The sequence below is a fragment of the Perna viridis genome, chromosome 4 (assembly GCF_037379345.1).
Source record: "Perna viridis isolate PV_CMFRI_1.1 ecotype Kerala chromosome 4, ASM3737934v1, whole genome shotgun sequence".
In the NCBI taxonomy this organism is placed as follows: Eukaryota; Metazoa; Mollusca; class Bivalvia; order Mytilida; family Mytilidae; genus Perna; species Perna viridis.
The window spans coordinates 19,578,452-19,601,365 of record NC_142448.1 but is presented as its reverse complement, the minus strand read 5'-3'; the positions used below and the strand labels follow the sequence as shown (position 1 = coordinate 19,601,365).

Here is a 22,914-nt window from a genome sequence, read left to right as displayed (position 1 = left end):
GACCCAGTCAGCTTACCTATGCATAGGTATATACTTTTTACAAATTGTGGTTATAAGGGACGGAGTTCTGCAACTGTTTCATGCATTGCTAAAAAGTATTTTGTCGGAAGTGACGTATGCATATAGGAAGTTATTTTTTTTAACTTTTACGCAGGGGCAAAGGGTGTGTCATAGGAAGTTCCGCATATTACCGTCGGTCGAGATATCAGTCATATCACAATTAGCGGTGCATTATCACAAATGTCAACTGTAATTCGAGTACAAATAGCTCTGTTCGTCATAGGTAAAGCCAAAAATTATTATCATGTATTTCAAACAGAATATAAATAATCTAGATTTGATATGAATGGTTACATAAAAGGTTCCTTAGTACAAGTTTCATCATATTAATATCTTGGCACCAAAATAAGTAAATACTTTAGTAATCTTATCTCCAGATGTTTATAGATAAATTTAAGTATTCTTCAAAAGTATGGTTGGAAATGGAGTAACGCTATTCTGCACTACTGTCATATGTTGTTTGTCTATTACGTTGACTCATAATTCAGGTAATATTTTTTAAAATATTTTTTTCCTTATCCGATGGTTTACACAGTATTGTAAATGTAACTTGGCTTGACAATTCCTTTTATGCGTAGTTCTTTTAAAAACAAAAAATTCTGGCTCATTTACACCAAAAGCCGTTGTAGTGACTACTGAGCAGTTTGCTTTTCTTAGCACATTATCTATAACGTGTTATATTTAAAAAAAATGAACATTCGATCACTCTTCTGTGAAAATGTAAAACAATATCGGGCATATTTTGTCCATCATGCAAATGAATTTGTTTATACCACCTCGATTGTTAGTACATGCAATCACAAACTTCATATTTATGATAAAAAAAGAGAAAAAAAAACAACCAAAGTTATTTTTGTAAGATACAGTATGTTTATATATGTTCTCTGAAGAAAACAACATCGTTTTTTTGACACATAATATAACGAATAAAGTAAACAACTCGACGTTTTAATGAATATCAATAAAATTTTAAAATATTCAACAAATATAATAACAATTAAGCGTTTGAACAAATAAGAAGACATAAATAAGCGAAATTCCATACTTTTGGAATCATTTACAGCTTCTTTTATGTAGAAGGTTGTTAGCTCTTTCGTCACATTTACTCTAGTATTTACTTATTGTTACAATACTTGTTATTATTCAGCTAACTAGAAAAATACATACCTCTGGAAATTACTTTAGAGAACCCTTCTTATGTTTCTATGAATCCGTTATTGTAAAACAATAGGAATAACACGACATATTTAATCTATAGACATATACATTTTAGATGTTTACCTCAAACCCATTTTTATTATAAACCAAGTAATGTCCGATCTTAATAGGTTTGACCCTTGTGTACTTTCTTTGATTATCAAAGCAAACACAGTAAAGAAGATTATGGTTTGATCCATTTTAAACATTTCTTTTCATAAAACTCCAGTACATTTTTATAAGGGAGCGGGATCAACATAATTGACCACTAATTTCTCAAAAGATTTAAAAAAAAACAACAATAAAAGGATGATAAAAGAATGGATTTCATATTGCACATTATTTACCAACCAATGATAATTGGATACTATACGAATTGAAGGATTAGTTAAGGGAACCAAGGTTATAATGGTAATCAAAAGAATGCAATCCAGGGACAAAGCCAGACATGGAAAACAGACATACACAACAAAGTAACTAAAATCATACATACAAAGTAACAAAAGCAAATGAGCAACTCGGAAATTAAAACTGGGAGCATGAACCAGTTGTCATTGTCATTCAGCATTTTTTTTTAAAAGAAGAGATTTTGTCTTAGTTATTACCTTAGTTATCAAGGAAAAGATTTTGCTAAGCAATTCCAAACTAAAGGTACCTTCCTGTATATGAGGAGAGTAAAACATTCCATAGAACTTGCTAATACTTTTAAGTTCGGTCCATGGTATAAAAGATATGATATTGATTACATTCTTCCATTTCATATCTTTATGAACCTTTGATGACGTAAATTTAATCATATAAACATTAATGTAGGTGTTCGACACATTCAAAATAAGATAATTATAAATTACAGTGTAATCTGTCTAAACCGAATCTTTATTTCACTTTTAATATCTGTATGTGTTTGGTTTAGACAGATGTTTGGTTAAGACAGGTGTTTGGTCTAGACAGGTGTTTGGTTGAGACAGGTGTGGTTTACCAAGGTTCAAAATACATTCAAATTGATATAAAGGGTCTTCAGAAAATGACTGGTTAAGATAAGATTTTGCGATTTTTAGGGTTTGATTAAGTCAGGTTTAATAGTAATAATGATAGCACTGATATTTCATATTCGATTCAAATCTAAAATATGTGCCTTTATGTCTTTTCACAGTCAAATAATGTCCAACACAGTCAAATTGTTTGTTGCAAGTGACACTCCATTTTATACTTTGAACATTTATATGTAATCACTAACAAAAATGATTGCTTGGTGATAGGCTGAATACAGATATAATGTTGTAACAGGGAGGCCAGAGACACTCATCAGCTCCTTGGGCCACTTTAAATTAAAATCAAGAAATCGTAGAGAAATTTCTTTTAAATCGTTCCTTACAAATAATTAAAGGTAACTAATAAAACAACATATAAATAATAAAGGATGATCCTAGATTCAAACGCTAAAAGGTCAAATTTGAACTCGTTACTGAAACTGTTTTCGGATTAAATATTGTCATTATGCTTCAAGTATTGGCTTTCATTGCGTTGCTAAAGCAACTTTTGACTACCTAATACAAAGATCAGAAATGTGTCAGTTTTATTCTCATATTGTAAGGAATTTTTTGTTTCTGATTTACCTTTTTTGTTTTTGTTGTTATTCTTGTTATTCTTTTGCTTTGACAGGCTAGTGAATAACGAACAAAATATGTAGACATCTAAGCAGTATATAGCTCTAACAAGACATAATAGAACCATATATTTCAATTATGATTCACTGTAATAAAAAACTCGTTGTGTCTGTGGTTGTTTCATGTCGCTTAGTTACTACGTGATTTCACTTTGACGTGATTTTTAAATCAATTCACCTTTCAAGGCATAAACACAAAGAAAAAATAAATAAAACAAGTCTCAACTACAGTAGAAATTTACTAATTAACGTCTCAATATTTGTCACATGTACATAGAGACTTTTCACATATAAAATGATACCATTGAGAGCAGTCATTATCATTCCAGCCATTGCTATAATCCAAACAATCCTCGTCGTGGCTTCCATGATGACCATTGCTTGGACCACCACCTCTCCAATTAGTGTAGGATTTTCCTATCGGTTGTCCCGTTACCCATACCCATGTTCCCTCCTTCAAAGAGTCAGTGGCACCAATCCACGTGTAACTTGGCGTTAAATCATTTATTGCCGTTTTCGATTCATTAATGAACATGCGGATGAACTGATCCTCTTCGACGTCTTGAATGGTCGCAAGATGGCCACCGAAATTTTCACAGGTTGACTGTGCCTGACTCCAAGTTCTTCTTAAAATGTTATATAAATAACAGTGATCATTGAATTTTGTCCATCCATCCGGACATCCAATGTTGTCCTGAACCAAGAACCCACTTCCGTAAAGTGGAAAAAGACACAAAACAAAAAGTATATTCATGTGTATATAGTATGCCATTTTTAAATCTGTTGTTCTGTTTTCGACAGGGCATTTTATACCATCTTGTTAATACCAGTTACATTCATTTTTGGGATTCTATCAACATAGGTTTAATTCTAAAGTGAATATAAACATATTACTTAACGAATGCTTTTGATTACTCTTTGTAAACAGTAGATAATTAAAAGGTTTGTTTATTCGTTTTAGCCAAAACAATGACTTAAGGTTCACTTTCACATGTCCACTTCTTCGTCCGGAAGGTTTAGGAATGTTTTAAAAAAAAGTTACTGTTCATTCATTTTTTTAACTTAAATGATATTTATTGAATGCTTACTATTTTATAGAAAACTTGTAGTTAAAACACTGCAATGCACATTTTTGTTATTTTTTCTGCTTCTTATGTTTATAATAATACAGGAAAAACATATTGTTTATATATACATGAAAAAAGATCGTGTTAGGGCCATATATTTTCGTTAAACAATGTAATCAGAGGAAATACATCGACTTATGCTGCATTTATTGGAATACTAGTACTTTGATCTCAAAGATAGCGATATAATGCCTCACAATTTTTTTGTAAAAGTATACAACACTATTAAATGTGTGTACCAAAGCTCGGAAATCATGTGGCAGGCTTAATGGAAAATTGACATAATTATTTAGTTGCAAAATGGGAGTCAAACAGGGTGATAATCTCTCCCTTGCGCTATTTTCGATTTTTATAAATGATTTTGTGTCCGATATAAAAAAAACCCCTCAACATAGGACTAGAACTAGACTGAAAGAAATTGTCCACTCTTTTATACACTGATGATATTGTTTTACTTCCAAATTTGACTGAAGATCTACAGTGTATGCTAGATATATGACGTGCATCGTGTAAACAATGACGAATTCTCATAATTACTGACAAGTCAAAATGCATCCATTTTAATGTCACCACTAATGCTGAAAACCTAGTCAAACTGGAGGTCGGTCATTTGGACGAATATATATAATTTCAAAAACTAGATGTCAGTTGTATGAGAAAAGTTTTAAATCATGTGTTCTACCGATTCTATTTCATTCCTCAGCAGTATGGGCTTCAGGAAGAAAATTAAATTGATTGACAATATCCAAAATCGAGCACTCCACTACTACCTTGTCCACCGTTTTGTTCCAATTCTTGCTTTACAAGGAAATGTCGGCTGGTTACCAAGACAATTCCGATGGAACTGTCGTTTGATTGAGATCGAATAACAAAAATGCTGTTTGAACTTGACTATTTAAGGTGTACGAACAACTGGTGAAGCCACATGAAATACATACTCCAGCAGCTCGATAAGGACAATTTTTTATCCCTAACTCGGCAATAGATGTAAAAACTAGAACAGAAAGTACCTGCAGTGTACTTCTTAATATAGTCATGTTTCTAAACTGAGGACTTACAGAACTTTTAAAACCAATTTCAAACTAGAACGTTATGCGACATTGAATTTAAACAAATCAGAGCTATCTCATGTAGCACAATTTCGCTTTGGTATTTTAAAACTACAAATTGAGACCGGGCGCTTTCGAAATGACATTCATAAAGACCATTGCTAAGATGAATGTCTGAGCTTTCAATTTCAAGACGTTCTCATATATACAAATAATTGATATTTGGTGAACTGATAACGTTTTTTCAATAATTTTTTATTCAAATTCCATTCTTTTTGTCATTATGTTAAAATTTTCTATTAACAATCCGTGATTACAAAATTGTTTCAATACATAATGATTTAAATATAAGGTGATTCATAGGTCCAAAGTGCCCGGTGTTTAAAACTTCCCTATTTAATGTAAGATAACTATCATATATGTTAAACTACACAGACTTTTTGTATCGCGCTAGAACTCTGATGGATAGGCTTCTGGAACAGGATTATATTGCTACAAGATTGAAATCATCACTACAGAAGTTTTATGGTCGTCGTCATGAACTCGTGGATCGTTATTGTGTATCCATCTGCATCATGAAAACTGATTTGTTCAACGGGTCATAGTTTTCCTTTCCTCGTTTGTCTATACCAGACTTGACTTTTTGTGAGCAACTCGGCGGGTGTTTCTAGAAAAGCAGAGGACCATACCGGTGCATCTGGTCCATGCTCCAATTTTTTAGTGGAGTCCCAGTTGCTCATTTGCTTTTGTTACTTTGTATGTATGATTTTAGTTACTTTATGTTTTTTATTGTGTATATCTGTTTTCCATGTCTGGTCTTTGTCCCTGGATTACATTTTTTTTTATTACCGCTATAACCTTGGTTCCCTTGATTACTCTTTAACACATGTCACTTTAATAAAATACATACTTTCTTACTTTCATACTAATTATTGTATTAATTTTAGGGAACGAACAAACCGATCAAGAGACAACAACAAAACAACTTTTAGAATTAACATCGGAACCAATCACAAATGTATCACCAAATTATATGATAAATTCAACAAACAGTAAGTAGTATTTAATAGGCTTAATTCATTCGCAAAGTCTTCTCATTCCTTTCATCTGTGGCATCTGCGTATCACAACTCATACGTTATGCAAAGCTTACCGAAACTACGCGTACTCTTTGTACCATGCTAGACTTACTACAATAAGGCTTCTGAAACAGAGTTATGTTGCAACAGAAATGTGTTTGTCATAATGAAGTCGTAGGTCGTTTTTGGTAAAATTTCGTTCACCGTATCATAGTTTTTCTACCCCGGACGTGACATTTCATGAGAGGGTGTTTCTAGACATGCTCAGGATGCTTACCATATTAGTGCACGTGATAAAGTTGTCCATATGCTTTTGTTTTTTTTGTGCGTGATTTCCGTGTCTGGTCTTATTTTTTTCAATTTACGCTTGGATGTTGGTTTCCTTGATTACTCTTTCCTAAAAAATGTTTTTTTATGACATTGAACAGAAAAAAAGATGATAACTGTATATTTAATTTTAAAGATAACAAAACATTGATCAGATATGGAAACTATTACACAATGCATTAAATTGTAACCCTCTTTCCTTGATCCCTGCTTCATAGGTTAAACGTTACAGATATCACAACATGATATTAAACTAAAAACAATACTGAAGTGAACAAAGGTCAGCAGACTGAGTGTACTTACATTTCTATTTGAAGGTTCCTGTTTTGAGTTTGATTGTCTGAATGGAAGATGTATACCATCAACTTGGGTCTGCGACGGACAAAATGACTGTGACAATCTAAGAGATGAAGACAACTGCACATTAGTCTGTAAGTTTTTGCTTGATATTATCAGAAGAGATATTAGCATAAACTAACATTGTAACCTTTACTGCATTTTTCATTTTCGAGATCGAATGTTAGACATTAGTCTAAATATGTAGGTGATGGATGCTATAACGCAATCTTTTAAAGGAACTATTTGAATTGAATTAATTGTGTAAACTGTACATTATGGTCCAGGTTGAATATATTCGAGAAGAGTTTTGTTTTAGACATTTACAGTTTTGCTTCATGTTTGTCTACGGGATTAATATATTTTCATCATTCATTTTTTAGTTCATTCAATGAATTAAAAGACTTTTAAAAGCGTGTAGCAATGTAGATTAATTTATTTTAACGAAATCGGAGACTGTTTTCTTTATTCTTTTTAAGGTTATTCTTTTTTCATTATTAAATTATCTAAGAGTACTCTTACTATATTGATTGTACATGCATAGTTTGTTCTTAACTGAATCGGATGCATTTTAAAGCCAAGCATGAAATTGTTTTATGGTCCGTCAGACCGCCAATGTCGAGAATCTGAGTTTCAATGCGGGGACGGAAGCTGCATACCGATTAAATGGCGGTGTGATAAGACAGATGACTGCGGTGACAACAGTGACGAGTCTAACTGTTCTACTGTTATGTCTGGATGTGGTGGTTTCCGGAAGCTAATGGATATCGAAGGGGACATTAAAAGTGTGTACGATCCTCACAACTTTCCAAATAACAGAACTTGCGAATGGGATATCATGGTCCCAAACAATAAGGTCAGTCCACACGTATTTAATATTTCTTACACTTTTTAGCAATTGTGTCTTTCGTCATAAGAAATTTGTGATACAATGACTAAAATGACAAAGTTAATAAAAAACAATGAATTATTTAAATAGGATCAGAACAATATATAGAATTGGTATACTGTATCTCGACTTAATACTTACTTTTACCAAATAGCCATTTCAACTTAAGGTCTTTTTCTTGACCTACACTTAGAAGTTGATGGCAAAGGAAAGCTATTAGCCAAACTTTACGACAAACGTGAAGACTCGTACGTTAAGCCAGAGCTTGCCGAAACTACACAGACTTTTTGTATCGCGCTAGAAGTAACAAATAGGCTTCTGGAACAGAGTTATATTGCTACAAGATTGAAGTAATCACTATAGAAGTTTTATGGTCGACATCATGAACTCGTGGGTCGTTATGGTGTATCCATCTGCACCATGAAAACTGATTTATTCAACGGGTCATAGTTTTCCTGTCCTCGTTTGTCTACCCCGGACTTGACTTTTTATGAGCAACTCGGTGGGTGTTTCTAGAAAAGCAGAGGACGTACCCAATTGGTGCACCTGGTCTATGCTCCCAGTTTTTTGTGGAGTCCGAGTTGATCATTTGCTTTTGTTACTTTGTATGCATGATTTTAATTACTTTATATTCTTTGTTGTGTATGTCTGTTTTCCATGTTTGGTCTTTGTCCCTGGATTACATTTCTTTTGATTTCCGCTATTAAGTAGTATTCCATATGAAATTCACATTTAAGTCGCACAATTAAGGAATTTATGCCCTTTTATTGTGTGTTTTTTATTCATTTTTAACATTTCTGTTCAGAAATATTTTGATTTTAATACTTTTCCTTCTGAGGTATTTGTTTTTCCTTATAATATACTACAAGTAAACGAAATATTTCATGTCAAATCAATAATTTGGGCATGTTTTTTGCAAAAAGTTTCTGTTGTTGAGAGAAAGCCTTTGAAAAACAAACATTAATCATTGTGGATTTTTACTCAGGTTGGTTGGTTGTATTAGATGTCTTCTCCAGACTTACATGTTTCTGTTCTTACAAGATATTCTTTTACAAATAAAAAGAGAACAATGTTTCAAAAGGAGAAAATTCACATTTATATTTAAATAGAAAACACTAAAAATTAAATGGAATTATCAAGGAATGAAATAAAAGAACCAATAGGAATAACTTATATTGGCATTAAATCATATATAGGAATATTAAACACAATACAACTAATCAATTTCAATCACATAAATATATGACAATCATTAAATTACATTTAAATAATATCATATATTGCATTTTTGGGAACAAAAGTTCGCCAAAGGTTCAAATTAAAAAAGAAAAAAGAAATAAACAAAAAGCAATATGCAAAATCATGCAAAACCTGAAAAATGTGATACATCCCAAAAAAGGCTACATATTTTTATTTTTGTAATTAAGTTGTTTTATGGGTCTATACTATGAAATGTGTATTTATTCTTTCAAATCTGCCTGCTCTTAGGAGATACTCCACAATGAAAATCCAGTAGATTCTATAATATTTGAGCGCCATTTACAGAGTTATCTTCCTTAATTTTGAAATCAAATCTACAGTGCATTCTATATAATTTTTATCTCCTAAGAGCACGGGTTATATGAAAAACCACATGTTGATTCCTGTTTACTATGACATTTCAAACAAAATATCAAAAATAAAAATATGTAGGCTTTTTACCCATGAATCACATTTTGCATTATCCTTAGCTGGAGTACTACTGAAATAATCATAGATAAAACAAACCCTGTATAAAATATTAGGTAATAGTTTATATGATCGATGTAAGAAGTAATTTTAATCATTTTATGCGAACATTTCAAGTAAGCAAATTTAATTTGAAAACAATAATGCACCACCCATCTTTATATGTTTGATTTTTACATTGAACCGTACTTAAACATCAGAACGGCAATGAAAACTGTTATTTAATCCATTAAACATTAATATTCAGACAAACGTTCTGACATTAAGAAACAATAGAGTCGTCAAGTATAACACTTTTGTTAAATGAATATTACCCGTCATTTAATTATCTTGATTTCCAGTTTATTAGGATTAGTTTCCGGAGAAGATTCAGACTTCGTACAGATGATAACAATTGTACAGATGAATATCTTGCCTTCTATTCTGAATCAGGAGACGAATTAGGTACGGAAATTCATGTATGAGAATATTCATTAGTTTTTTTTCTTTGCTAAATTAAAAATATGTTAGACTCTTGGTTCTCGTTTTTTCCGAATAATCTAATTCAATGTGTAACCTGACATTTACTGTGTATCGTTTGAACCATTCCTATTTAGGTATACGTGGTTTGTTAATGATATATTTTCAGGGAGATACTGTGGTAAACGTCGCCCACCTGATTTGACTATCAATGGCAGTCATGTACATATTGTCTTTAACGTTATCAACATGAGATATTGGGAAGGATTTTCTCTGCATTGGTCGTCCATCAACGGTAAAATATTAATCTTGGCTGTTTATTTATCCTTTATGGACAATATGTTCATACCACTGTTTTAGTATAGACTTACTAAAAAAGTGCCAATCAAAGACTAGTGCTTGAAGTTTCAGACACGATAACTATGCCAAATAAGAAGTGGGCTATTGGGAAATTATATGTAAACAGTTTGAATAAGTAAGTTCTTACATTCATTGTTCGCGAAGAAAGTGATTGGTAAGTAGAGGTTTTCAGTCTGTCTATATAGGGGACAATATCTGCTCGCTCATATCGATTTAACATATTTATCAATTTACATCACAATTTGATCTGTAATTTCAGAGGATTTAAACTTTTTAAACAATCGACCAAGGGCTTAATTGTTCGAGTGAAAAAGGGTCGTTTGTAGATAAAACAAATCAAAGTAACAGATAACAAAAGCAACGTGATTGTATAAACTCAGTTTAATCTTTACTGCATCCTTTTTGAAAGTGGTTTTGATTTTTTGCAGCAACAAAGCCCTTAATGATAAAAGACGAGCTAGAATGTGGTCACATATTCAATATAGACAACGTAACCAATGGTTACATAGATACCATGGAATTGAAGAAAGCGTTTGATACCGAGTGTATATGGTATATAATGGCGCCTCCAGGGTACAGTATTGCTCTTCACTTTACAGACTTTGATCTGGAAGCGGACGTGTATTGTCTTCATGATTCGTTAATTATAATGGATGGCGATAATTTCAACATACCGTTTGGGCCATATTGCGGACAATCTCTCCCGAATGATATTCTTTCCAACTTTAATATCATAAAACTCATTTTTGAACGACATCCTGCAAACAGTACTAAAGGTTTTAGTGTTGATTTTTCTGCCGTTGGTAAGTTATATATCATTTCGAAGGAAGTTAACTTTTAATGTTTTATGGGGGACATTTAAATTTGGCTGGGTCTGAAATCAGTACTACTTTATTTTTATGCCAAATAACATATTTCATAGCTTGTACTCAATTAGATCCCCATTTAATAAATTAATTACAAATTGCTACTTTCTCTTTCATTTAGAAAAGCCTGATATGACGACTCCTTTTGTACCAAGAATAAATTGTGACCATGACATCAACTTCCAGGAACCCGGTCACATTGAGTCTCCTAACTTCGGAATTGGGAACTACTTTCCCAGATTACGGTGTGTATGGAGATTATTTGCTCCCGATGAGTACATCATTAGACTCCACTTTGTATCGTTCTACATTGAGTACAGTCAGAGTTGCCAGTATGATGCTTTGACTGTCACTGATGGTAGTGTTGCTGGTGGCCAAGTACTTGCAGCACTTTGTGGACAAATATCCCCGGATGATATATTGTCATCTACAAATTCATTGACACTTTCTTTTATAAGTGACGATAACAAATCGGCTCCGGGATTTAATATTTCATACTCTATAGAAAACAAAACAGGTGAGTCAGCTTACAGGTCCAAAACAATTAATAAGTTCTTGAAATGATTCCAACGAAGAAAATGTTTCGTGCTTCACAATGAGAAAAAATATTGTCTTCTATTTTTCTATCAACGGTATCTCCGACTGGTACTTGGAATTTACGCTTTATAAAATCTGAATGATTCAATACTATGGCATAGGAGACGGTTAAAATATTTGAACGAGAAATGCTTTTTGTAAAATGAAAAAGGAGAAATAAATCAACAATAGGCATATCATTAAAATTTTCACTACGAATTGATGAGTGTGTACAAGTTTGAATCTACACTACAAGACACTGACGTAGAGTGGCAAGCAATGGAAACTCTAAAAATAATTAAAAAAAACATGCATCACTGTTTTATCATAGACTAATCTTAAAGATTTAAAAAGTTGACAATATTGAATAAAATAATTTTACAAACCTTATCATCTGTAGAAATAGACCGTGGGAACGAGGTTGAGAAAATGTGTCGGAGCGGAATCGTCATAGAACTGAACGATACAAAGGGTGAGATTCTTTCCCCTGGTTATATGGTTGGGAAGAAATATCCAGAAAATTTAAACTGTTCATGGCTCATCGAAGCACCTCCAGGAAAAGTCATTACCTTTATTTTCATTGTAAGTTATTCAAGAATATTAAGTCATCATTACGGTAATCTTTTGATTTAAGCTATTATCTATGAATCCTCGGAGTTTGACTTCAGTTTGATTGCATATGGGTTTCTTGCGCACCAATCTCCTGCGCAGAGGGTATATTCTATATTTCAAAGCTTTACACCTTTTCCACACTCAGTACTTAACCCCGCCCCTACATGCAAATTAATACAGTACAACGGAAACAACACCACCGATTTTGTTATGAGTTGTGTTTACACTTTTCCATCCTGTATAGTAAAGCCTATAAGCTAGCGGAGTGTTCTGTAATAAATCAGCAAGGCGATACAGGTCAGTGGAGGAAATTGCTTAAAAATGGACGGACTTGTTCATACTTGTGACAGAAAGTTTACTCAGCACTAATCTAACTACAAAGTTTTGAATCAGCGAACAAAATCAATAAATGATCTTGACCTTTTATTAATGGCCACCTGGAAAAAAATCAATAGAGAGCTCAGTCGTCACGACAAACTTTGTAAACATTCAGAAAAATATGAGTGATTTGAAATCAAAACTTATACAATCGTATTCAAAGGTCGCTTCCCCAAGCGGAACCCCATGTGATGGCCGTGTGAGTCCTATCCCAATTGTAAATGCAAGCTCAAGAGAGTGTAATACACAACAACGTGGTAGCACGTCAATTGAATGTGCTAACGGTCCGTCCGAGACAAGTGATCAACATGTGACTGAACGTACAAAAACAGATAACAGTAAAGTTGTGAACTGTAATACAGTCGCTGTCCATACCGCAATGAATAACACAGAAATTACATATGTCATTCAAACGCAAACTGATGCTTCTGCACAAACAAAACCGGCAGATGATGAATATTTTCATGGTGTCGTGCAAAGAAAACGTACTGCCAGATTCTATCTTTCCGGTATTGATAGCAGAACTAACCGGAACGGTATCTGGAACTACCTCTCCAAACGCGGTGTTAATGTAACTTATTTGAGGCTGTTTAATCCAAGAAACGATTATAGCATTATTATGTCCGCTAAATTAAATGTTGTGCTGGACAGTGAATATGTTGTAGAAACCCAAAATTTCTGGCCAAACGGTGTCTTTTGCAGAAGATGGATTAGTAATCGAGAGTGGTACGGTTCAAATGAGAATGGAGGTTACAATAAACATAGCCATGAATAGTAAAATATATTGTACTGTAGTCGTTCGTTTGTTTTTTGTTTTTTTGTTGTACTTTAAACATTGTAATGTGTGAGCTTACTTTCTTAGCGTGGAATGTAAGAGGTATTATGTGATCTGCATTGTGTCTCAGGAAATAATTAGAGAGTTCTAACTGTGATGTATGTGTTGTAAGTGAGCATAAACTAATGCCCTCATCTTTAAGTTTTTTGACTACCGTAGATACCAATTATAGTTGTGTAGCTAAAACTGATGAGTTGTCAAATGATTACAAGGCATACTACGACAAAGGTGGAATAGGCTTGTTGTTGTAAAAATCTTCATTTCAGTTTTGTATTAAAGAAATAGAAGGTATCCAATCTAACCGTATTGTAGGTATTGAGATTAAATGCCCTGTGTTGAGGACAATTTTCATATTTGGCGCTTACTTACCAGCAATTATGTCAATGAGTTGAACATTCTTGATTATCTGTACTCTTATTATAGTAATTATGGTAGCGTTAATATTGCAGGTGATCTGAATGCTAGTTGTATAGTTGATGATTTGAAACACTCAAAAAGAGCTAAATCAAATGAGTTACTTAAGTTCATGAATAGACATTGCATTTCATATTTAGGGAAAGATTTCCAGTTTTTGGACCCTTGTTACTAATATACCGCAAAGCGTAAAATGTTAGATTATTTTCTTTTTGATGAACTTGTTAAAAGGCAACTGATATCTTATGAAATACTTGCTGAAGGGTCCATCAGTAGTACTTCGGATCATCTTCCGATTTCAATGAAACTTCAGTAGAGCTCTAACCCACACTATATACTAAAACCCATGTTTTGCCTACCTGCGTGGCACAAAGCTTCTGTTGTCAAGTTACATTAGCTTTCTGCAAGAGTCTGTCGACGTGTTAATGCAGAGTGAAACCGCCATTCCATGTAATGATGTCGATAAGCTGTATAATGACTTCACAGAGATCATACATTCTTGTTGTGAACGCTCGATACCTAAGTGTGGATACAATCCGATGACAACACCGCCTGCACTAAGTAAAGCGCCCTAGACAACTCGGCTAGCTAGGCTATATAAAATATAGCTTTCGCTGGCCGGGTCATTCCTCCTCGTAGGATTAATCTAGGGCTGTAACTTAGTACACGATCTATGGTAGTAGTCGTCACATTCTGAGACGTTGTATAATATTGATTTGTTGTGACATGCACCATTAATTTGGCTCTCTATCCTACATAATAACACCTAGATAAACTGTCCCGTACTACCATACATCGTGTACTAAGTTACAGCCCTAGATTAATCCTACGAGGAGGAATGATCCGGCCAACGAAAGCTATATTTTTATATAGCCTAGCTGGCCGAGTGGTCTAGGGCGCTGAACTTAGTGCAGGCGGTGTTGCCATAGATGTCACAGCGGTTCCGCGGAGGGAACGTCCAAAAATTTGCTTCGCAAATTTGACAGTTCTAACACCGTTGGGAATTTTTCAGACCTTTCTGTACGTTTACGTTGTATATATATATATATATATATATATATATATATATATATATATATATATATATATATATATATATATTGCGTTCTTGTGATCTTATCTAAAATTTCTGTTATATCTGACATTTTTTGTTGTTTTTTTGCGATGCTGATTTTGTAATATCTATGTTCATTGTAAACTCATTATTGAGGAATTAAAGACATGAATGAATGGTATCGTCCATGGAAGCTACATTTGTATGTTCAAGAAGGCCTGCAACCAATCTGTTTTCTACATTATAATTTAAAGCATTATAAATGCAAATAAAACGACTGTTGAATATTTGTTTTAATATTGTAGGATTTTAGCGTTGAAAAGGAAAGAGACTGCTCTTACGATTCATTGTCAATCTTCAACAGGATCAACAGTACAGATTCTTTAATAAGTAAAACTTGTGGTCCAGCGTATCCCAATAGACTTACATCAGACAGTAACCAGGTCTTCTTGTATTTCATTAGTGACGAAAGTGATAATAGAGCGGGATTCAACATAACATACTTTTTTCATGATCGTATCCGTAAGTGGCTTTCTATACACTGCCAACTTTTCTAGTCAACACATTTTTACTTTTCTGCATTTTATAAGACAAATGATAAAAGTTAAATTATCGTGTTGTAAATCAATTAAAATATAATATATACAGTTTTTCAACGATAGATAATTTTGTTGCCCTTCCAAATATGTCCCACTAAGTTAGATAATGTTTAATTTTGGTAGAAATAATATTTCGGTAGGTGTTCGGTCCGCTGGATTTTCCATAATATGCTGCATGAGTTCATATCAATTTTGCTTGGGGTTAAGAGCCTGTTCTAAATACAAGCAAATTCAAAATATGAAATAGAAAGAGAAACAAACATTAAATACATTATTTTTTCATGAGTAAATTTTTGCGACGACCAAAATACTGGAGTAAACGTTTAAATAATTATACTGTCAGATCATATTTTCAAATGCATTAATAGGAAACTTGTCTTAAAGTGTTAATTATTTCCTCCTTTTACAGCTTCTTGTGATTTCCTTGAGTTTCAATGTGGAGACGGCAGTTGTATAAAATCTTCCCTAGTTTGTGACTCTTTCTTCGACTGTCCTGACAGAACGGATGAAATTGTCTGTAGTAAGAAGGCAAACCTCCTTTTGTTCATTTTAACGACATTACATACTTAGTATTTATTGAAATAATTGAATATCCCGAAATACACTTTTTGCATTGATGTAATTTTTGTCTAAACAACATTTTTAGTGAACAAGATAAAAACTCTAAAAAGTAGTTGATTAATCTTTTTTCTTTAAAATTATGTGTGTTAATATATTATATATACAGTACTTCCGACAAATCAAAAGGAATACTTACATAAACCACAGAACATCAACCTGGCAAAAGCCAGTTGTCTTGTATTTATGATTTGTTACTTTCATTTTTAACAGGCATTCATGACACCAACTGTGGGAGACCATCTATCCAACCGGCAAATATTACTAACAAGGTAGTTGGTGGCGAGGAAGCAAGAGTAGGTAGTTGGCCCTGGCAGGTCTCTTTGAAATATGAAGGAGACCATCTCTGTGGAGGAAGTCTTATTCATCCTATGTGGGTTCTCACAGCATCTCATTGCTTTGAAAAGTAAGTTATGTAGTGAATACTCATGAAATAATGTAATCGAATACTTTTTGTATTATATATATGTGGGATGAAGTAAGTTGTAAGAAGAAACTCGAAATTTGGTATAATAGTTTGCCATGGCTGCAGATTGTCATGACATGTTAAAGAAATATGCATCATTTTATTTGTCTACATAGTCTATACATTTTTAAAGCATACTGAAAAAAGGAAAAATATAGTTTGCCCTCCATGGTGTCTACAGACAGCTTTATTTCCAACAAATTGACATGAAATTTAGTGCAGCGAACCTTTTGTTTGAACACAACATGGAATTCTTTTGATATGATACGATAACGAAGAGACCATTTAGCATAAACTCAATGTATATTTTACTTTTTCGAAGTAAATGTAATAGAGTCGAATTAAATACTTCCAGTGATCGATCGACTAAGCACTGGCGTGCACACTTCGGAGAACATCATCTATATAAGGATGACCCGGGCGCAGTTAGTTCATCTATACAAACTATAATAGTTCATGAAAATTATGATCCACGGTCAACTGACAATGACATAGCTTTGGTTCGACTTGAAAAATCAGTTACATTGAATAACATCATAGACACTGTATGTTTACCGATTACCCAGGCTCAAGTTGATAAAAGATGTTTTGTAACAGGGTTTGGAGAGGTTTTTGGTGAGCATACACATATGAAATATTAAATATTAACTGCCATCACTTTTGTTTCATATTGTAATTGATTTGTTTTAGTATTTCTCATCTGATCAACATAAGAACTACATGTTGTGAAACTAGACATGAAAGATATTTTTATGTTGAATACACCATATAATTAATAAGTTATTCAAGCAAATGGTCTCAAAAGTCGGTTATTTCGTTTAAGTGAATTTCTAGCATTTCAAAAATAAAGATTTAATATAAAATTTTAATCACAGAACAGACAAAACCCCAAGCCTTAATTAAAATGTTAAACATTATAGTACAGTTATACGGACAAAAATAGCATCACTTCTTCTGCAAGGGAATATTTTGTCCATTTGGCGGTTCTGTGTCATGATGGTTCAAGATATTTTTATGTCACCAGGTACCTGCTGTCCATTCGTGTTAAAACAAGCATCAGTTCCAATAGATAACACAACAGTCTGTAACACGACATCACATTTACAGGGTCAGATTACGGATAACATGTTCTGTGCTGGTCATGGCGGTAATGATGCTTGCAGTGTAAGTAGAGACCAATGTACGGCTTACAAAATGTAAATTAATATTCTTTATTTTGTTTTTATATTCTTCCGTAAGATAAGTGATTCTTATGTATTTTTTACATTGATTGACATGTTTAAGGTTTTTGCGAGGTCAAAATCTGAGATGCACTCTTACACCCATAAGAATAAATGTCAAAATGTTCATTATTTTAATGCATTATAAGTTGGAACGTTTTCAATCTTCATAATGCATATCAATTTCGAGAAAAAAAATGTGTGAAAATGTGATATTCGTGCACATATATTGTTTGTAACTTGAGATTATTTTAAAAGTGCACAGGTAAGGGAAATGAATGTTTTACTCCACAATATTTGTAAAATTGTTTCTTTGGAATCTGGAGAAAGTATTCCTGATCTTGGTTTAAATGAGGAATATATTTAAAGTTACATTTTCTTGCCTACTCATTTTTTGGGAAAAAAAACCAAAATCACATAGAAGAATATACCCCTTCCCGAACCATATTTTCATATATCTAGGGTGAAATGGGAGAAATATATTAAGAACTTGGCATACAAGCGTTTCAGAATATATCCATCCATATAAATTAATAAAATGACAATATTAATGTTTTTGGTGTATACGTCTGAGTCCTAGTTTGTGATTTTTGGAGGACCTTGAGCTGACTATTCAAAAAAGTTAAATTATCAATGTTGAGTTTTTTGGAAATTTGTTGAAGCATTTGCACAATCTTTTCAGTTTTTTTAGTTCTTAACATATCAGTTGTACGTATACAATTAACCCCGTACCAATCAAACGGAAATTGCTGTACCTGCAGATAAGACCTGAAATAACATTGATGTTTTGCAAGAAATATAGTTGTACCGAAGTCTATATACGATATCTCATCCATTCATCATTAAAATGAACCTTTTTTTATATATAAATAGCTTAAATCAATAGCTATGTTAAAAAAGAAAGCATTACTTTTGTTCTCATAGGGAGATAGTGGTGGGCCATTTGTTTGCAAAGATAATAAGGGAGTGTGGGAACTCACTGGTATAACATCCTTTGGTATTGGATGTGGAGGTAGGTTTATAAAGCTATTCATCATTTACTTTCTTCTTAACATTACCAAGAGTTGTTGTTCTAGTGAGATCTTGATAATCTGTCTCCTATACACATCACTCTTTTTTTTTTTATTAATTTAACAAGACAGGACTGCTATTATTCAAATGTTTAGATATAAAACAGCACATATGGGATAAGATATCTTCACAGAAGCACAAAGTATCGGCAAAAGGAACACCGACCCGTAAACAATGGGACAATTTAAATACGTTAAAATCCAAATAAATGGTCAAAACGCGAAAACAGAAAGTAAAGACAATCTACACACACAATGTATGAATGAACCGAATGAAATAGATTACATATACAAACTAAATATAAGGAAAACAAGAAAAAGCACTAGCAACATGAATTTCAACAAAAAATACTAACCATTAAAGAAAACAACAACAAAAAACAGGAATGAAGATACTTTCATTTAAATTTAACGTCTAACCAGATTGCCAACCCATCTGATGTCATTCGGAGAATATATTCAAGTTTTAAATTTTTTCTTTTCTTTTTTTTAAAGTTTTATGTGTAACTGTGTTTTATCATGTTTTTTATGTTTTTGGCAATGGTTTCTGATCTTGATGTCTTTGAAAAGTCCTTCTCATTTGGTCCTTTGGTTATTTTGCCGGTATCATGTTTTTCAATAGCATTCAGTTTTCCATCCTTTGATCTAATTTATTTTACTTCAATGACTATTGAGATTTAAGTGTCATTAAGTTGTTAGTCCTTTTCTGTTTCAGATCCATATTCTCCAGGAGTATATACAAAGGTTAATAATTACATTCCATGGATACATCAAAGGGTAGCAGACTTTACATGACAGTACTCAAAATGTTTATGCTAAGCATTACCTTATGCAATATTAAAATGTAAATATGTTCAATATTTTTGTCCAATCGCACCAGACACATTGGTGGTGTACGAAGAAAATGAAGTATTACACTCTCTTCTTCTACGCGGGCATACCAAGTTTCGAAGGGCATTTCTTATCGAACTGTTTAATATTCCAAATATGATCCAGTTTAGACTACAGTTCACAAGGCCCAATAATATACAACACTGATAGATTATGTCTAGAGTTTCATTACGTTTAATAAAGTGTCCATTCAAGAATGTCAAAAGAGCAAAAGGTGCCCAACAAAATGCAAACACACCAAGAACTAAAATCATAACTTTTGTTTTCTGCATATTTCTACCAGTTATAGATTCAAACTTCCTGTTTATAACACTTTTGTCACCAGTCCTGAATTCTGAAGCTTTCCTGATGCATTTCAATTGTTCTAATGTCTTTTTGACAACAAAAACATACAAAGCTATTGAAAACACAATTATAACTGAATAAATCGTCAACACGATATCTACGTAAACAACCGGAAGTATAGTATGCAATTGTTTGCACTCCAGTTGTGGTTTCCACTTGTTCCAACCGAGTAATGGCAAACTGCCAACAACTAAAGAAATGGTCCATCCAAATGTGATTTTAGTCCATTCGTCAGCTGATCTACTTGTATAATGTTTCAGTGGTGAAGATATAGCATAATATCTGTCGATTGAAATAAGGAACAAGTTTACGACGGATGTTCCTATCAATGTAATCAAAACAAAGTAATAGAGCAAACATACATATTTGTTGTCTGAAAGATCCCGAGATATATTTAATATCAAACTGAATGGTAATCCTACACAACCTATCAATAGGTCAGAAACAGCCAAATTTCCAATCAAAATGAAGCTTTTTCGACGTAGGGAATTATTTCCACAAATACAACACAACAGAAGGGTGTTGCCGATAACAATTGGAATAATTAACATTCCTTCAAAAATAGCTAAATTACTTTTATATGTTAATCTTGCATGTACAGTAAACGTCCCGTTGTCCATACCTTGATATATTACTGGCGATCAACAGTAAATAATGATTAAGTACTTACATATGTATATATTAATCACATTTGAAATGGGTACAAATATTTTATATGTTACCATACACTAAAACTGCAGTGTGCAGTGATCCATTACTGTTATTATTGTCAGGGCCAGTATGCACTCGATTTTTACTATCCCAACCTGTGCGCATTGAGTTTTCCCAACCTATTGAAATTGTTAAAAAAAAAAAAAAAAATTCTAATTTTGTCTGGTTGAAATTTCTATTAGACCGCGTTTAACTTTTCAACATGTAGTTAGGTTGAAAATATTTAGCATACTCTAATACTATGGGACGGAATTACGATCAAAATTAAAGTTTTCAGTTTTTAGTGGAGTCCGAATTGCTCATTTACTTTTGTCACTTTGTGTGTATTACTTTGGTTCTCTTCTTTGTTTTATTTGTGTGTTTTCCATGTCTGGTCTTTGTCCCTTGATTACATTCTTTTGATTTCCGCTAGAATCTTGGTTCCCCTTTTAACTATTTCAACTTACTAATGTTAATTTGATGTCTGTAATATATGTATTATTTTTGTGAATACACTTGACTTGGTTCATTCCTTGTACGATGGTTTTTTTTTGTTTGTTTTTTTTTTTCACTACATTTTTACGTTAACAGTAGCTATTTTTTTTATTTCTTCTCTTTTTTTACAAGAAACAGTTATCATTTGCAAAGATTATTGTGGAATGGTGAGAACAAGTCTTATAAGTGTGTCGACAGTTAATGAAGGAAAGGTAATTTGTAAATCACTTTTGTAAAAAATATCATCGAATCGAATCAAATAATTTAGTGAAAACAAACATCTCTGTACATTGGAGAGATGCAACACGTGTTTTCCATATGTTTAAAAACACATGTTTTCAGAAAAATCTTCAACATATGTTTCCATACGTTCGTACACATAGATATGAAAAAAAAATACGTAACCATATACATGTATGTAAGTTTTTTTTCTGTGTACCGAAAACTGAAATCTAAAGGTTGTGCCAATTTACATACCTGATATTGGAGTAAGTTCTAAATATAATAATTCTCATTTGAATGTAGAAGGAAAAGATTAGCAAGTATATTTGCTTAATTGAAGCCAATCGGAATGCCTGCTATATTTTGAAATCATATTCCAACAAACTGTTAAAATGTGTTTGCAATCAAAATGTTTAACAAAGTCATCTCATTATCTATTATTTGTCGTTGGACTGAGAATTAGTTTTCCAGAAGTAAGATTATTTTATGCTGCTAATACAAGTTGATGTTATCAAGAATGGAAAGATCGAAAGTTTTATGCATATACAATACTGTTAGCCATCCAAATACTCAGAAACATTTTATTTTTACTTCTCATCAGCTTAAACCACTATACCTTGAAATATCCCTATCAATATTTAGCTTTAAATAGAACTAAAACTATTGTCGTGTTATCAATTACATGCACAGACTAAGTATAAAAAGGGTGCATGGAGTAAAATTTATCGATATCAGTGATTGCTTACAATATCTGCCTATCAGTAGTTTATGTTTTTTTAACATAAACCATCATTCATCGTTCATGAAAAAAAGTTCCTCATCAACTGCAAACAACATGAGTGTAATACATTCTGTATAATGACTGCAAAATATAATCAGAAAAGTTTTAAATGAAATATATAGACAAAGTATTATGATACATTTTGCTATAAACTATTAACTAAACTTCCATAATTCTTACGAAATAAAAACGTTATTGTAAAAAATAGCAAACAAATTGGGAAGCAAGTAAAATAAGAATATATTGTCAAACGAAGAAACGTCATAAAAATATTTATATTTTAAAATACTTAAATAGCACTCCAGCTAAGAATCATGCAAATGTGATTCGTGGGTAACAAGCCTACATAGTAAACAGAACTTAACATTCAGTTTTTCATATAATCCGTGTTCTTAGGAGGTGAAAAAATATATAGAATGCGCTGTAGATTAAGGGAGATAACTCTGTAAACGACACCCAAATACAATAGAATCTATTGGATTTTCAATGTTGATTATCTCCTAAGT

General features: G+C 32.6%; 1 protein-coding gene across 2 annotated transcripts; it reads left to right on the top strand.

Annotated features, from left to right (window-relative positions):
• Positions 1-390: 390 nt before the first annotated feature.
• On the top strand, positions 391-19,842 carry LOC148619220 (ovochymase-1-like). Of its 2 annotated transcripts, XM_088578891.1 has the most exons (16): positions 391-548; positions 6,047-6,151; positions 6,822-6,935; positions 7,449-7,696; positions 9,799-9,901; positions 10,086-10,211; positions 10,705-11,079; positions 11,264-11,659; positions 12,119-12,300; positions 15,317-15,533; positions 16,020-16,130; positions 16,442-16,634; positions 17,050-17,309; positions 17,719-17,858; positions 18,839-18,926; positions 19,700-19,842. In XM_088578891.1, exons 1-16 carry the CDS (start codon positions 473-475, stop codon positions 19,777-19,779), a joined length of 2,814 nt encoding a protein of 937 aa, XP_088435017.1. In that variant the 5' UTR covers positions 391-472; the 3' UTR covers positions 19,780-19,842. The 2 variants fall into 2 exon arrangements, with proteins under 2 accessions (XP_088435017.1, XP_088435018.1); XM_088578892.1 differs by lacking the exons at positions 391-548; positions 6,047-6,151 and having other exon boundaries at positions 7,418-7,696.
• Positions 19,843-22,914: the final 3,072 nt, after the last annotated feature.

Coding starts and splice junctions, on each gene's coding strand:
- LOC148619220 (XM_088578891.1), top strand. CDS start 473: ATGGTTGGAAATGGAGTAACGCTATTCTGCACTACTGTCATATGTTGT. Junction 6,152..6,821: donor TATGATAAATTCAACAAACA/GTAAGTAGTATT, acceptor TTCTATTTGAAG/GTTCCTGTTTTGAGTTTGAT. Junction 16,635..17,049: donor GCATCTCATTGCTTTGAAAA/GTAAGTTATGTA, acceptor AAATACTTCCAG/TGATCGATCGACTAAGCACT.